This window comes from Liolophura sinensis, chromosome 1 (assembly GCF_032854445.1).
Source record: "Liolophura sinensis isolate JHLJ2023 chromosome 1, CUHK_Ljap_v2, whole genome shotgun sequence".
Lineage (NCBI taxonomy): Eukaryota > Metazoa > Mollusca > Polyplacophora > Chitonida > Chitonidae > Liolophura > Liolophura sinensis.
Window position 1 is genome coordinate 49,371,517 of NC_088295.1, and position 17,962 is coordinate 49,389,478.

Below are 17,962 nucleotides of genomic sequence, written 5' to 3' on the forward strand. Positions count from 1 at the left end.
AAACTTTATTATTATTGCTTATTTGACAACAAAAACAAAATGTCAGGTTAGATTAACATGTACCTAGAAAAGTTTTCCTCCCCCACACATCAATGTTTTGATATTTATCTTAAAATCCAGAAGAGAGTGATGATCAGTATTCATGCTTTTTATTCCTGGGGTTGGTTTAATGTGAAAGTGATAATAACCAACAACAGCCACCATTACGCCAAAACCTTGTATATTTTAGTATTTTTATGGATATGATTTTTGCTTTACATTCATTGTACAGATGACTGCTTACAGATGAACAGTTGACTTTCAGAAAAGGCAGTTTGAAGGCAATTTATACACATGGATACCTTAAAACTTATTTATTATTTTAATTATATGTACATTTTCCTTTATTTCTTAACTTAGTCAAGTAATATTCAATTTTGAGTGTAGAAGATTACGACAGTGCAGCCTGAGTGAATTCTCTTTGAGCCAGCACATCACTGTTTTATGCCACAACAGGGTTTACTTAGCTACATGTATCTTTTAACACAGACATTCATGTATCTATGTAAAACTGTTGGCAGAATTCCAATATTTTTGCACCTGGCAACACAGAGACACTGAAGAACATAATGATTATCATAGGTTGCTTTTCAATGATTGTATGTACCAACCTATGTGAAATTTGATGCGGCCGTATGTGGTAAGGTCTGTTCGCAACCTGAAGATGGTCGTTGGTTTCCGCCGGGCTCTGCCCGGTTTCCTCCCACCATAATGTTGGCCGACGTCGTATAAGTGAAATATTCTTGAGTACGGCGTAAAACACCAATCAAATAAATAAATAAATTTGATGAACTGACCCTACTCTGTTGTGATGTCAAGCCACAAAGAGACATCACATTGCTGACGTATACTGAAAGTCATGTAGTGACAAAATTTTAGAGGTGTAATGTTCACAGTTGATCCACCAAATATAATCGCTTAATTGAAATTCACATTCTAAAAATAAATCAACATGCACATGATATGCTTTTTAGTGGTCTAAAATTTCAGAGGGGTAAAAGGGTATAATAAAAATTTGTAAATCTCAAAACAATTATTAGTCTAACATTTATGCTATGTGTCAAAGAGGAATGCTTGAGGCCTTGTAGACTATTGTTGGATTTTCTATGTCAGTTTTACTTTGGACCAGTCTGAGCTCCATGGAATCTGGGGAGGGTTTAGATAATGCTTCATCGTTCTTGTGTTGGGCTGAAAATCCAAAAAAAAAAAATCAAATTTTACCTATTTACTTCATTCTTGTTTGACGACACACTCAAGAAAATTATGACTTATATGATGACATTCAGATTTGTGGGTTGAGGAAACTGGCATAAACGACTGACCTTTGGCACAGTAGATGTCTACACACCTATTGACTCCTCATATGACATGAAAAATTGTTAAATACACCGTTAAACCCCAAGCATATGCAATGAACACAACTGTTTATTATGAGAGATAAAGGGCAATAACCTGAAGAGCTCTGAGAAACAGCAAGAGTTATCTCCTCTTAACTCAGGACATCCGGATAAGGAGGAAAGGATCCTATAATGAACTTCATTCATACAATGAGCTTAATTTAATAATTCTGAATGTTCAAATGCAGCTCTAAGTGTGAAAGGAAAAGTCCGCAAATAATCTGAGTTATCTGTGAAGAGGAGTGAAAACAGACCTCTGGATGGTCAGAGACATTTTTTTTTCTGACATGCTTAGTAACTCTTAGTAATCAACTTCTATTAAGCAATTCCAAGGTCATGGAAAAGGCTATGTCAGAGCAACCGGAAACATGGTGCTGCATCAGTCGTACCCGTGCAGGCTCATATGGTTAAAAACACGGTTCAGGTGACATATAAAACAGAAACAAAAGCGTCCTCAGGTTATAGAAATAACTCGCATCCAATTGGATAAAACTTATACCATAGCAGTGCTTTTTCATGATAATCATGATTTTCCTTACTTTGAACTGCGATGTTGTTTTGTGCAACATCACAAAAATAAAAAGTTATGTCTCCTGAACTTTCTGTGGAATACTTTATTAATGCACACAAGAACTTGCTCTTGTCTTGTCTTTTAAGAATTTCATCTAAGTTTAGCAAGAAAACCATTTCACAGCATGAATTCTTGAGCTCACCTTGCGCATACTCCATCGTCCTCTTCAGAACTGCCTGTACACAAGCAACTGTCTTCTCCAGAGCAAGCTGCAAGCAACAAACAACACTGTCAATACTATTAAAACCTAGGCCTGTTTATAAGGAGGCAGACTCGTGCAGCAGCAGAGAGAGAGTAATTTTCATAGAATTATGTGGTCTCTTGTTTAGGACTGACCTCTGTTCACACACACAAACAATTCCTCCTGCAGAATGACCTGATTGCTGTTCATAATTGATTCACGTTTCACATCTGACGGTTTAACAATTTTTAGTTTACTCACAAGTTTGCTCATAGTCACACGCTCTCCAATGAAAGTCACATTTATGAATATAGGGAATATTAGATCATTGCGAGTCCAGGGGGATCCCTTGCACCTCCTTAGTAACCATTGCACCTGCTCATTTTGTACAGTGTGGGAAACCATGGCGAAACCACTGCACCTCCTTAAATTGTAAAGCTCATGGGAGCCACTGCACCTCCTCAACTTGTAAAGATCTGGAGCAATCATTGCACCTCCTTAACCTGTAAAGCTCTTAGGATCCATTGCACCACCTCAACTTCTAAGGATCTAGAGAAACCATACCACCCTCCACAATTTTAAAGATCTAGATGCACCATTGCAACTCCTGAATTTTTACAGATCTGGAGAAATCACTGCACCCCCTCAATTTGCACAGATCTGGAGAAGCCATTGCACCACCTCAATTTGCACAGATCTGGAGAAACCATTGCAACCACTCAACTTGTGATGGTCTGGTGAAACCATTGCACCTCCTCAATTTGTAACGGTCTGTTGAAACCACTGAACCTCCTCAAGCTGTAAACATCTTTAGAAACCATTGCACCTCCTCAACTTGTAAAAAAAATCTGAAGAAACCATTGCACTTTGAAGCCATTACAACCCCTCAATTGGGAAATTCCATTAATTTGCCAAAGGCCGGTGGTTTACTGTGAGCCAAAATTACTGAAAATGGCATTTCATAAAAATAAAATAAATGAATAAATGCAAGACACTGCTGTCAATATACCTTCAAGTCATCATCTCTCTGCAGCCATGCCAGGAGTAAGGCAGAGAACAAGTCTCCCGTTCCGCTGAAGTACACTGGTAACGATGGGAACTGTAATTTGTAACATTCACGTTTGCCATCTGCAGAAGAAAGAAAATATGTACAAGTAGTGTGTTTCATGTCAATGGAATATAAAGAGTATGAGAACTGGTAAGACCACAGTTCAATACTTGCTCTTGCCCACCAAAGAATTGCATTGCTCATGTAGAGATTGCACAGATTAATTCCTTTGAGATATTTTTTGTCCCCAGCCCCAGAGCTACATAAATACATCGAGTGAACATACAATGCAAATACTTTCCAAAATAGTCCTCATAATGCATTTTTTTATATAGTGTATGCTTTTCTAGGTTAGTACGACTAAGACTGATATAAATTTACATAATGGCCATATTTCTAAAACTGTGTTGAATTTGCTAAAAAACGTACTGAAAAATGAAAACTGTAATGTTTGCTCAGAACACCCGGTCATCTATTGTTATCATGTCACTGAAAATCATGCTTAAAAACCATACAGCTACTAAACATCGCCAAGCACTAAAGCCACAATTAAATTTCACAGTTTATGTGCTATTAGTGTGTTTTACTGTATGATGCTTTTGTCTACAGGGATTGAAGGTGGGAACACTTACTCCTGACAGAGCTGGCCATACATAGCAGATGTCCTTCACTTCCCAGGTTAGTACTCGACAGCACTACGGTCTTCGGCCCACACTGATGAAGTTTCTCCATGGCTAACAAGGCCTCAGCCTCTGATGTAATTTTCACCCCAGACAACAATCTGAATCAAGAAGGTAAATTGGCTCATTTTGAAGATTATTTTGCATGTTGATGCAAGTACACCAGGACATGTATGCAGAATATAATACTTGACAAATTCCATGACTTTCCAGGTCATATTCATATAGAATTCCATAGAATTTCCAAGACTTTCATTGCCAGTTCACTGATCATTAGCACAGCAAATTGCTTTCCACTTTTCATTTGATATTTGACCACTTAGCCAGGTGTCAACAGTTTGTGGTGCTATCATGCAAATATCAACATCAACAATAAATTAAAATCTTGCTCCACTTAAATATCAAGAGCTTGAAACATAAAACAAGCAGACTAGACAGTTTGGCAAGTTGTTTGTCATTTTTATCAATTTTTAGGATTTCCAAAGAAATTCAATGCCAAAGGCCTGAAAATGTTATTTTCATATCCCATTACTTTCAAAAATTTTGCAGCACTGCCTGAACCCTGACACTCACATTTATGCATGGGGGAAACCAGACAGAGCCAAGAAAACATTTATCTACTTATATGATACTATACAGCATGATTAAATAACTACACAGTTATTACAATACCAAATACTTCAACATGGATGATAATCAGAGGTTGTTCCATTTATAACCTCCTTTGATGCATAATGGCTGGTAACTTTTTGCATAATTTCTTTTTTATCAAAACTTTGCTTTATCAAAAGCCCATGAATAAATGTTTTCTTCACAACCTGTTCTGATTTCTTACTTAATAGTACTTGTTTATTTACTCTATATTATACCTATTTATTTTACCTATTTAATCTTTGATCAGTGACAGCAGAGAAAAATATCACCTTTAGTCAGGTGCCTGACAAACTTCCAAACATAAAACCAGAGCTGGGATCATGCAACAGCTGGGATCATGCCAGAGCAGGGATCATGCCAGAACTGGGATCATGCAAGAGCTGGGAGCATGTCAGAGCTGGGATCATGCAAGAGCTGGGATCATGCAAGCCTGCCACTTCAGTGGTCAGGATCAAATAGCTGCAGTAAGAGCTGTACAATGCTTTAGCTGAACATGTCAGCAAAAGTAACTTGGCTTGTTTCAGGTTTACATTAAAAGTTTTCTAATGTGCGATGTTGCTGGACAGCTTCAAATAAAGGTTCTAACATGGCTGTGAAAATCAGTTCAACTCACTCTGCCTCAAACTGATTGGGTGTGACAATGTCTGCCAGGGGCACCACCTTATCTCTGTACACTGGTAACAACTCAGGCTTTACGTACTGCAGAGCAAAACAAAGAGTGTCATACAGTTCAGGTCATGAAATTTCTTAAAAGATACATGAAAACGTACTAAAAAACAAAGAGTTTGGTTTTAGCCAAGAAGAAGAAAGAGACACTACAAAAAAATGAAAAAAAAATCATTTCTTTTCATTTATACACCATATAGATGAACATTCAGGGAGTGCTGTACTGGCTTAGAGCCCTTAGTTGGGCTCTTTCCCCCAACAAAGTTTTTTTGACAGCTATCACCATTTATGTCACTACAGCAGCCAGGCTACTTAATGTCTGGCCTTAGAAATGTGGGGCTTTAGAAAAACTGTAGTTTAAAGATTTTTTTTGTACTTTATATGTACTTGCATATGAAGAGTGCAATCTTCTTGTGGCATTCATTACAATGAAACACTGACCTTCTGAACATAAAACTGAATGGAACAGCCATATAGATATAGAAGAAAGATATGCCATATTTCACCTAAGTTAAGCCTCTCACAAAAGACATACTTCTATTGATCCTGACTGATTCATTCACCTTATAGTGCCACTTAAAAAGTTTTTGTGAACTTTGATTAATTTCCAATCAGAAAAACCTGTGTTGGCATAAAAACTATAATTTTAAGGTCTAATCTATGTGGCTCTGAAGTGAATTTTTACATACCAAACCTTAGGTGAAATACACTATGTTTTATTACTCTACCAAACCTGAAATACACTATGTTTTATTACTCTACCAAACCTTACGTGAAATACACTATGTTTTATTACTCTACCAAACCTTACGTGAAATACACTATGTCTCATTACTCTACCAAACCTGAGGTGAAATACACTATGTTTTATTACTCTACCAAACCTGAGGTGAAATACACTATGTTTTTATTACTCTACCAAACCTGAGGTGAAATACACTAGGTTTTATTACTCTACCAAACCTTACGTGAAATACACTATGTTTTATTACTCTACCAAACCTGAGGTGAAATACACTATGTTTTATTACTCTACCAAACCTTAGGTGAAATAGACTATGTTTTATTACTCTGCCAAACCTGAGGTGAAATACACTATGTCTTATTACTCTACCAAACCTGAGGTGAAATACACTATGTCTTATTACTCTACCAAACCTGAGGTGAAATACACTATGTCTTATTACTCTACCAAACCTGAGGTGAAATACACTATGTCTTATTACTCTACCAAACCTTAGGTGAAATACACTATGTTTTATTACTCTACCAAACCTTACGTGAAATACACTATGTTTTATTACTCTACCAAACCTGAGGTGAAATACACTATGTTTTATTACTCTACCAAACCTGAGGTGAAATACACTATGTTTATTACTCTACCAAACCTTACGTGAAATACACTATGTTTTTATTACTCTACCAAACCTTAGGTGAAATACACTATGTTTTATTACTCTACCAAACCTGAGGTGAAATACACTATGTTTTATTACTCTACCAAACCTGAGGTGAATACACTATGTTTTATTACTCTACCAAACCTGAGGTGAAATACACTAGGTTTTATTACTCTACCAAACCTTACGTGAAATACACTATGTTTTATTACTCTACCAAACCTGAGGTGAAATACACTATGTTTTATTACTCTACCAAACCTGAGGTGAAATACACTATGTTTTATTACTCTACCAAACCTGAGGTGAAATACACTATGTTTTATTACTCTACCAAACCTTACGTGAAATACACTATGTTTTATTACTCTACCAAACCTTAGGTGAAATACACATAATTTTTTCTTACTCTACTAAACCTGAGGTGAAATACACTATGTTTTATTACTCTACCAAACCTTACGTGAAATACACTATGTTTTATTACTCCACCAAACCTTACGTGAAATACACTATGTTTTATTACTCTACCAAACCTGAGGTGAAATACACTATGTTTTATTACTCTACCAAACCTGAGGTGAAATACACTATGTTTTATTACTCTACCAAACCTGAGGTGAAATACACTATGTTTTATTACTCTACCAAACCTTAGGTGAAACACAATATGTTTTATTACTCTACCAAACCTTACGTGAAATACACTATGTTTTATTACTCTACCACACGTGAGGTGAAACACACTATGTTTTATTACTCTACCAAACCTGAGGTGAAATACACTATGTTTTATTACTCTACCAAACCTGAGGTGAAATACACTATGCTTCATTACTCTACTCTTCACACTAAAACATAGGACTTCCTAAGCTGACTCTGCCTTGACAACAAAAACAAGCCGTCATAAACTGTTTACTTTATATTGACTGTTTGAGGTTTTGGAAGTGGTAACATTTCAAGTACAGTTTTCCAGCAGAAAATAGAGGATTGCACATTAAATTCCTTGAATAATCAATACAGAAGTAACAAAAGATCTTACTAGTTTTCCATTGTCTCCCATAACAGGGTCACATGCTGAAAGTGAAGATGAAAAAAAGCAGAAATCTTCAATAATCAAAATCTACTAACACCTACAAACATGACATGAAGAAATGTACACTAAGCACCATTTTAACTGAATGGATCGGCAAGGGTTCCAACTTTCATACATATTTTTTGTTGCAGTTATTTGAGGAAAGCTACAAGGTCTAATCTCCATTTTTCTACTAAAATAAACCACATACATACATGTACATATACCAGTAGTTCCTCTGCCTCTTTAAAAAACCAATTTGTAAAATCTTACCAAATATCAGGTTTGGATTATGTTTCCGCAAGTCCAACACAATTTCACTGACTTTCTCTAGGAATGAACTGGAGCCAATGTATCCTGATAAAAGCAAAAGGATATAATCAGACTGAATTTGAAATATTGAGATGAGAAGCAACTGTTCTTTGTTCTCTGCATGGACCTGACACACAGCCTTTCTTCAAATATTCAAAGATTGAGCATGCAGTGAAGTCACACCTCTGATGGCATCACAACTTCTTTGACAACTGACTTTAGGAAATCATGTACAACAGTATTTTGTATATTATTTTAAATATTACCAATGAAGGGCTGTCCCTGAAGAATAATATATAACAATCAATTACTGATTACTTTTTCAATTAGAAGTGTGTCCATATATCTGTAAAAATTAATACACATAAAATGGAAATTAATTTTGATAAAATAAGCCAAAAATATGCCCTTTTGCATGATTGCATATATGAAGAAATATACTGAGTCACACAGGGAATTTCACTTCAAGACAAATCACTGTTTTATTTCTTAAATCATGTCGGTCACTTTTAATTTGAAGATCTGCAACTTGTTCAAATGTAGATACAGCATATCACTGTCAGATTGTGGCATATGTCAGAAAACTACAAGAACACCACGGAAGGATTATCTTCTCAGGCAGTAGACCCTTTATTACAAGGTCCCAAAGATTGCTGGTTCAAATCCCTACAGGGTCGCAACAATCATTTTGTGTTTTACGGTCATTTGCAAACTCTAAAAAATCCAAAAATTGAAAAAAAAAAATAAAACCATCCTTTCATTTCACTTACCCTTTATGTGTCTATGACTTTCCTGCTTTCCATAAGCTTTCACATCATGTCAGTACAAGAAAAATTGTCATGATGCAGCTAATTTTTCACAATATAAGATGATTTTCAAGTTTTTATTTTCATTTATATACTTTCCTCCGGTATGAAAAAAAGATTTTTTCTGCCCATAAAGCAACAACTTAAAATGGTGTGGCCTATGAAGTTACACAGGCTAGTTTCTCACAGCTATAGACCCCCATTACACTCAAAGAGGCCTTCTTATCTTGAACAGTCAGCTGTGTGTGCTGATAAAGATATGGGTCCCAGCGTCCGATATTACTTTGTGCATGTTTGGACAGACCTTTTTATCAGTCTTGTCTGATATCTGGGTTTCATATCGCCACAGATTGACAAGAAGAAATCCTTCAAGTCACGACAGATTCCCTTCTCTTTTGTTGTAGTGATCAACTTGCTCCTCTTTGTATCAAATTTTAAGAGATTTACTGACATAAAGAATGTCCTTTTCGGACGTGACAACACATTAGAAAACGTACATGCACCTATAATGGCTGAGTATCACATGACTATATTACTGTAATTCCTCAACCTTTTCACATATCTATTCAAGCCTAGTGTCAGGGGATTATCATGACATTGTACTATTCATGAAGCCCTGAAACTGGGCAGCACAATCAATGTGGTTTTGTCTCCAAAATCAAATGAAAAATGTGAGTAAATAGTACTGGAAGTTGTTCTTTCATATGTGAAAAGGTTGAGGAATTGTAGTTTGGCATGGAGGTTTATTTAAAAAACCCAGAGCAAAGCAAATACAGAAAAATGTCTCTGACCTGTAAGAATGTGAGAAAATTTTGGTAATGCCATTGAGCTTAAGTCCCTCATACAGATTGGATACTTCCCCTGAGTGAAGAACTTGGCCTTTAAACGTTTTATAACCTGTAAGATAAAAAGTAATGCATCAAGACAGGTATACGATGGTGTGTAGTTGTCTGAATGAAACATAAAATAGACAAATTACATAGTACTGTAAGTGGTAACATATGTGTATGCACAGTTCTAAATGGACTGTATGATTTCTTACAGTCAAAAAAACATGAAGTCAAAAAAGTGAATTATCAGCGAAATGTTATTTTCATTAAAAAAAGTGCTACTTGAGTCCCAAGAGAAACCAGGCAGAAAGAATTAAATGATATGAGAATGCTCTATTGAATATAGTTGGCACCACGGTTCAAAAAACACTATTTAACCCATGAATAACACTATTTAACCCATGAGTGAAGAGTCCTCAAAAAAAAATCCATGGTAGTTTCTGGAAATTTTCCTGATGTACACAACTGTCATGCTACATAGAGTACCGGTACAGATGTTTTCTTATGTTTGGAGATAAATGTATAATGCTGGTTAAATGGTTTAAGAGGGGTTGCATGACATACTTCTGGTAGCCATACTGGAGTACTGTGGCTATAGCAAATCATGTTTACAGGATCCAATATGGCTGACCGGGTATCGTTCTGCCAAGGTAATGATGTCACGTGCAACCACTCCATTAAGAACATTGTCTCCTTGTAGCAATCCATACAGTCTTGCTTATGTCAATCAATAAAAATATGGAGGTGTCACCAAGGAATGCCATTTAAGTCCAGCAGAGCCTCAGTGCCAGTGTGAAATGCAGAGAGTAAATCTGTCAGTCACTGTACTTTACCTTGATCCTTGTTCCCCAAACTACAACTCATTAACATTATAATTCATTTCACTGGTACTTTATGTTGTATTACAGTGTATTTCACGTCAAAATTTGTCTGAATTTCTGACTTAACGCTTGTATCAAACCACTACCAGCTGGAATAAATTATAAGACAGTACTGGTCAAGGTATTGAGGATACCTAAGGCCCACCCTAAATATTTTAAAAGTCATCTTTTCCCAGTGCATGTTTTGGGTCGTACATGTATGTCCACATATTTTCCCTACGTCATGTAATTCTTATCTCTGAAACAGTTCAAAAAATATATTTCCTGCCTGGCCCACACAATGACTCACCTCTTGTTACATGTTATCACACAGTACTTCAATAATTCATTAAACTAATTAACAAAAGCGCAAGATTAATTTATCAATTACATATATGGTTAATGTTTAGTGCTCTACTCCAGAGTGCAATTCTCACACCTACATGTAGTACTGCAGTCAGGTTTATACCTGGAGGGAACTTGAGTAAACCACTGGCCTTTGGGCAAGTAACTAACAAACTTTCATGACTTTCCCACATGCAACATCCAGATGAATGTGAGATTGGTGGAAGACTACCGACAAACTCTGTAAGGTAGACCACCTAACGGCCTATTTATACCACCATGGCCCCAAGAATGGTTAATGAGTCAACGGAATTTATTTAGCTGAAATTCATCTGACACCTCATGCAGTCATGCATCCTATTCAGTGAAAACCACTCAACCATCATCTGTTCCTTGCTAGTTGATTATATGCTCATTATTTTCAAAAAATATTCTCAAAGAATTCATTGCTTGAAAACAATGCTACAAACAGGCCAAATTATTAATAGTGTGGCATAGTTATTGGTTAATGGTTAGTTATGTTGGGTAATTTGTAGTTACATGGACAATAATAACCATGCATGGTTACTACACAGTAATTTTTCAGGTGTTTAAACACTGGTAGCGTTTAGATAAATGACATGCATAGCAAGCATATAATGCTTAGTGTTAAAACATAGACATCACAAGCAGGAGGTTCTCAATTACTAACACACTATATAAACTGATTAACGCAATTAACAAAAATTAACCTTCAACATATTGAGGAAAAATGCAAAATGTATAGTTCCATAAAAACATCATTTTTGTCTCTTAGATTCATCAGTGTGATCGTTGTTCAGCAAGATATACTTTACAATTTCATACACAGTATACATGTAACACTGTGCAGGAATACAGAGATAAACTTTCATTAGTGTTTTAGGTATACATTTGTTGACAGGACAAATAATCTTCTGTACACAGGGAATGTTAAGTCATACACGCGTATATAAACCAAACAAGCTCTGGCCACATTATGAAGAACAATGTACAAGTAGCTGAGTCCAGATAAGGAAATGGTTGCTTCTTACCACTTGTCCCTCGACTCCTAGTGCTGCAAGTTGTTTGTCTGATCTGAATTTGCCTGATCAGAGCTTTCCTGATTAGAGTCTGTCTGATTAGAATTTGTCTGATTCAAGTCGCTTTCAACATTATTTTGGTTGTACCACCATGGTGCTTCCATGTAGAAGACCTGACCCAATGCTGACACATTTACGATGCTGCCTCACTAGTATACCATGCCAAAGACACCAGACACAATGTGACAACATAACAAACAACTGACCAGTATTTGGTCCATTCCTCGATGTTGAGCACACCAAGAGAGGTAGTGCCAAGATTACCCATGTCAATTTAAGTCTTAGATATGACACAATCTTGGACTGAACTCCCAGATCTGCCTTAAATGAGACAGAAGTTATGTTCACTACACAGGAATAAACATGAATATCATATGCAAATGTGTCATAGTGACAAATCTCTAATGGACACTCTCACATTCACACTCTGATATTTTTCATATTGTTGCTTAATACCATACTCAGGAAATTTTCACTTAAACGACGGATGTTAGTTTAATGGGTGGAGGAAACTGATGTGCTTGGCATAAACCACCAGCCTTTGGTAAGCTTTCCCACGTGTAACAAACAGATATGCAAACAACAAATGTTAGATTGCACAAACCTAAAAATTCTCTTTTTATGGCCGGTTTTGAACCTACACCTCATCCTGGTGACTGAAAAGGCAAGCGCCTCTAACCACTCGGCCACAGACCTCTCCATGCTATTGGCACATCTATTGGCATATGTCCTATCATCACAAAATTCAACACAAAATTCAATACACACTGTCCTATTATCACAAAATTCAATATATACTGTCCTATTATCACAAAATTCAATACATACTGTCCTATCATCACAAAATTCAATATATACCATCCTATTATCACAAAATTCAATATATACTGTCCTATTATCACAAAATTCGATATATACCATCCTATTATCACAAAATTCAATATATACTGTCCTATTATCACAAAAATTGGCCTCACATGTGTCTCTGCCTCTATTTATTAAAGCATAAGTCAATTCAAGAAATATGTTATTTTGATTGTTGTTTTTCTGTGTTTCTTGGTGGAATAAGAATGAAAGATATGCCGGTACCAAAATGAATTGGTAATTATTTATATGATTCATGTTTGGGTAGCTGTGATGACAACAGTCTCAGGATACAGGTATAAATATATACACAACTAAATGTTTACATTCTGCTGCTGGTGTTACTGTGCATACATCTGACACAGGCAGGTGCGTGGGGTGACAAAGGGTAGACAGAAAACAGATACACCTGTATATACACACCTACATGTAACAGGCCCTCCACACCAACATTCCCTGTACATAACAGTCAGGTACAGGATATTCATAAGTACATACACAATTTGATTTAATGAATTCGATTGTTGCTTAATTCCATATTTAATAAACGATACTGTGTTGTTAGCTTAACACTGCTGATTTGTAGTTAACACTTAATTAATTTGGTTATACAATTAACTATCATGCATGTCTTCAAATATATATATGTGACAACATATAGCCCTATTAACAGTGATTGAAATAATGTTGTATTTTAATGTAGGTAAAGGTTTCAAGGGATAATTACAAAACCAAACAGAAAACCACCTACATGCATAATCAGTCAGAAAACAAATTTTTTAGTCAGTAAAATTACACTGTGTAGAACTATCATACAGAAGATCTGAACCATAATGCTCTGTGCATGCTGGGGTCCTCCATGGCTCAGTCGGTTAGTGCGCTAGCGCAGCGAAATGACCCAGAAGTGTCTCACCAATGTGAGTTCAAGTCCAGCTCATGCTGGCTTCCTCTCCGGCCGTAAGTGGGAAGGTCTGCCAGCAACCTGCGGATGGTAGTGGGTTTCCCCCGGGCTCTGCCCAGTTTCCTCCCACCATAATGCTGGCCGCCGGCGTATAAGTGAAATATTCTTGAGTACGGCGTAAAACACCAATCAAGTAAATAAATAAATAAATTCGTGCATGCTGATGTCATGTGAAACAGTCAATGTCTAACAGTCAAAATAAAGTTCATGCAGATAGAATAAATAAGGAGAATTAGCAATGCAAATGTGAAAACTTTTGAATAGTGATCACTACAATAAAACATACAGACCAATGCATGTCTCCAGTAAATCTGCATAAATATGTACTCACCTGTATGATTTGAGAACTGGACAGAGTTAATCGGGCTAACGTCAAATCCCAGAAGCTGGAAGAAATAAACATACATACTCACTGCAGTTTTGTTTTATTTTATTTATTTGATTGTTTTTTTACACTGTTTTAAGAATATTTTGTCTTATATGACAGTGGCCAGCATTAGTTTTGTTCCTGTTTTACTAATTTACATATTTCATACCAAAACATAATGCCTCCTATTCTAATATTTCTTTGCATATTTTTACTGGTCTTTTTCACTGGGCTCTAAGGCATTAACATTTAAATAGTGGATTTATTAATATTCATCATTTATCCAAATACCCACTACTCGAGTCAACACTTAAGTGGACTAAGAGAAAACCTGGAATTACCTGTAATTATGTTAATTATGTTAACCGTACAATAACATTCCAAAAACCAAGGTTACAACTGCATCACACCGAGAACTTTAGCCAATTTATAGAAACTCCCTTTTAAGGCCATCTCTTGCTCATCTATAGTCAGCTAACACGTTCTCCTTGCACCAGCTGATCTGCCACTGCTATATATCCTTGAATTTTAATGTCATACACGTACTTAAACCATTTTTCAGTCAGATGGCGACAGGGAGTTATTAGGTGTATGTACACATAGTGTGTCTTCTTGTGGTAGGATGAGTCCATGCCACCAAACTGCTGCCACCACTGAAGTGTCATACTGAAGACACGCCTTCAGCATACAGGACACCCTGACACCTAATCACATATAAGACTAGTGCAGGGCAATGACCCAGGAGTCTCTCACCAATGCGATCGCTGTGAGTTCAAGTCCAGCTCATGCTGTGGGAAGCTCTGTCAGGAGCCTGTGGATGGTTGCAGGTTTCCCCCAGGCTCTGCCCGGTTTCCTCCCACCATAATGCTGGCCACTGTCCGTATAAGTGAAATATTCTTGAGTAGGCGTAAAACACCAATCAAATAAATAAATAAATAAACACATAAGACACTGGGCCAAACAGTCCTGTTTCCTTCATCTAGCCTCGTGAGGTGAGGCCGCCAAGAGAGGCAGCAACAAATACCATTTTTATTAGGTCTTTGGTATGACCCCATCTGGGTTTGATCAAAGGTCTTCCAGCTTTAAAACGGACACTCTAACCAATAGGCCACCGAAGCTGTTTACCAACCCATGCCGACAAATGCTCTCATCCAACATATGCTGGTTAAGCAGTAGATTTAAATTTAATAGCCAGAATCTTAGGTACTTGGCAAAATGGTGATTTGCTCACAATAGTCTGATTACCTCCACCCAGCCACCATGCTAGCTTACAGTACCGGTACTATGCTTTACCTCTGCTCAGTTCTGATATGTTGACGGACAGACCTGACTGATTGATACTCTGATGGTCTATTCGTCTTTCATCACCATGGCCATCAGCCTATCAGTACAACTCGTAAACTACACAACAGATTTATCATCATATGTATTTAAGTGAATATTCTTCAGAGATTCAACACCAATCAAATACATAAATGAATTACAGTTATTACTGCATCCAGCATTAGTGTTTGAATTAAATATGTGTCCCAGTACAGGGGCCACCAAATTTCTAATTTGTCAGGCAGGCACCTAAACCCTTGCCTAAGTTGAGATCCCCCCCCCCCCCTTCATCACCCACATCCCCCATCCTAGCCCAATCTATAATTTGAGACCCCCCCCCTATCACTCACATCCCCCATCCTAGACCAAGCTATTCCTCTAGCATTTTTCTGCTGTTAGGCCTAAACATTATCCATGCTGTTATAAATACTGATAGTGATGATTTTAATAACATATATCATCTAACTGGAGCAATGGCAACATCCAGCCCTATACAATATGACTTGATCTCCAGCCAAGTAACAAGGACATCCTTTTGACCCACAAACAGGTCAGCTTCACCATTTTTATTTGCGAATAACACAAGCAGGAACTTTTTCTCAAACAGGATCTGCAACTTAATTTCGTCTCTCTTATCCACTTGACGGGTTGAAAAATACTACCCTCCCCCCCCCCCCCCACTCCCAACAACCGGGCTTGACATAAGCCATATCTTCCATTAGCCCTGGGACTATTGTTATACTTGTCCCACGTCAGCATAATTAAATAGACACTGTATCATAATATTACATCAATGTACGTCTTATAGGCTAATCTTCCATACTGTTATATCATAATAATTAGGGGAAAACAGGCCTATTCCTCAGCTATAACTCAATTACACCTCGGTTACACTGCAGAAATTCAGTTTTTTACCTACTTTTTCCAGCATACACCTCCACTGAGGTGTACTTTAGGTATTAATTTATATAATTGGCAATGCCTCAGACATACATGTACCTGCAGCATACCTCAAATACACCTCAAACACACCTCAATCCAGATATGCTACATCTAAATCCAGATATGCTACACTTCAATGGTACACTTCTGATGTACCTCAATCATGCCTTATCAGGGTAAGTGTATACATGTAGTAAGTCTTCAGGAAAAGCCAAGGGCCATCTTGTCGCGTAAGGAAGAGGTATAAATGAAAAGATTAAGCTCTTGAAAATTATAAATGTACACAGTTAATCAGAGTAACCTACAGAATATTTAATACATTGTACGTCTGTACATTTAATACATTGTATTGTTAGCACAAAATGTCTATCATTCATTAGGCTAAGTAATGCACTGCGTGCGCATGCACCTCGGCTTTGAGGATGAGAAGCTATTCGCATCATAGATTCAACAAGGCTTTTCACTACATACCCCAGTCTCTATAATAACTCTACTATTGCTTCTGGTGGATGCTTACCTGCAAAGGAAACGAGGCACTCTTGTTCCCCACATACCCGTAAACTACAGAACTCTGTATGGAGAGAACTCGGCACGTGTTGTCATCGGCCATCCTTATTTTATAACTGTCTACACTCACATACAGCTAAGTTAGAGGGCCAACTGCAACCCCCTCGTGACATACATGTACCGGCGGCATGTTGATTTTCTCCTAGCAGCGGTTCTGTGGCACAACTTCGTGGAGAGTACATTGGGATATTCTGAAAAATCTAACTTGAAATAAGATCGAATTTTATACAAGGTCGCTTTTCGTGGTAAAGCGAAGTCAATGTAATATTGAACTGGATTTTGATGTTTTTTGTGGATGGTGTTGTGGAATGACCAGCACACACTACGATATTGTCATCAGGCCACCAACTATTTTACATGCATGTCTCATACACACATAGTCTAAACAAGTATTTCCTTAAAATTTAAACGCATTAACTTGTAATTGTTAAATTCAAAGAAAATGAAATGATTTATATGACATTTTTAACGATCTATTTATACATGTATTTAACTGATCGTTGCATTTTGCATTTACAAGATGGCTGTCAGTTTTTTTGTGTCGATGCATGAAACCAGAGTATAGGCTTTTTTTGCACCTTGGCCGACTAGGTGATACGCACACCTTAAATGGTCTTCAACTACCGTCAGAGTGTCAAAGGCCAGGTTTGAACCCACAGCTCGGGTGTCCTTGTGATAGAATTAAGTCAAACGCCTTCACGGCCAGTTCGGCTCCATTGGCGTTTTGATGTGACAAGCTATAAAATGTGTATAGACAATATTTTTCGAGATAGTGCGGGCCAGAACAGGGTTTCAGAGTCTCATATCTAGACTGTTTCGCTTTGTCCCAAGTTTTATTTGTGGCTAAGAGTTGAAACTGGTGAAAAATAATAGTCTCTCTATATGTTTATACCGATTGCAAAAGATATATAAGTCGTACATTCGCATGTTACCCTCAAATACAAATTTACTGTAGTGTATAGAAATAATCA

General features: G+C 37.0%; 1 protein-coding gene across 1 annotated transcript; it reads right to left on the reverse strand.

Moving 5' to 3' along the window:
- Nucleotides 1–1,099: 1,099 nt before the first annotated feature.
- On the reverse strand, nucleotides 1,100–17,100 carry LOC135461759 (pyridoxal kinase-like). The gene is given in 11 exon segments (XM_064738987.1): nucleotides 1,100–1,227; nucleotides 2,150–2,216; nucleotides 3,198–3,316; nucleotides 3,869–4,017; nucleotides 5,184–5,269; nucleotides 7,682–7,716; nucleotides 7,988–8,071; nucleotides 9,624–9,651; nucleotides 9,653–9,729; nucleotides 14,124–14,178; nucleotides 16,942–17,100. Coding segments are annotated over 11 exon segments (921 nt in total). The 5' UTR covers nucleotides 17,035–17,100.
- Nucleotides 17,101–17,962: the final 862 nt, after the last annotated feature.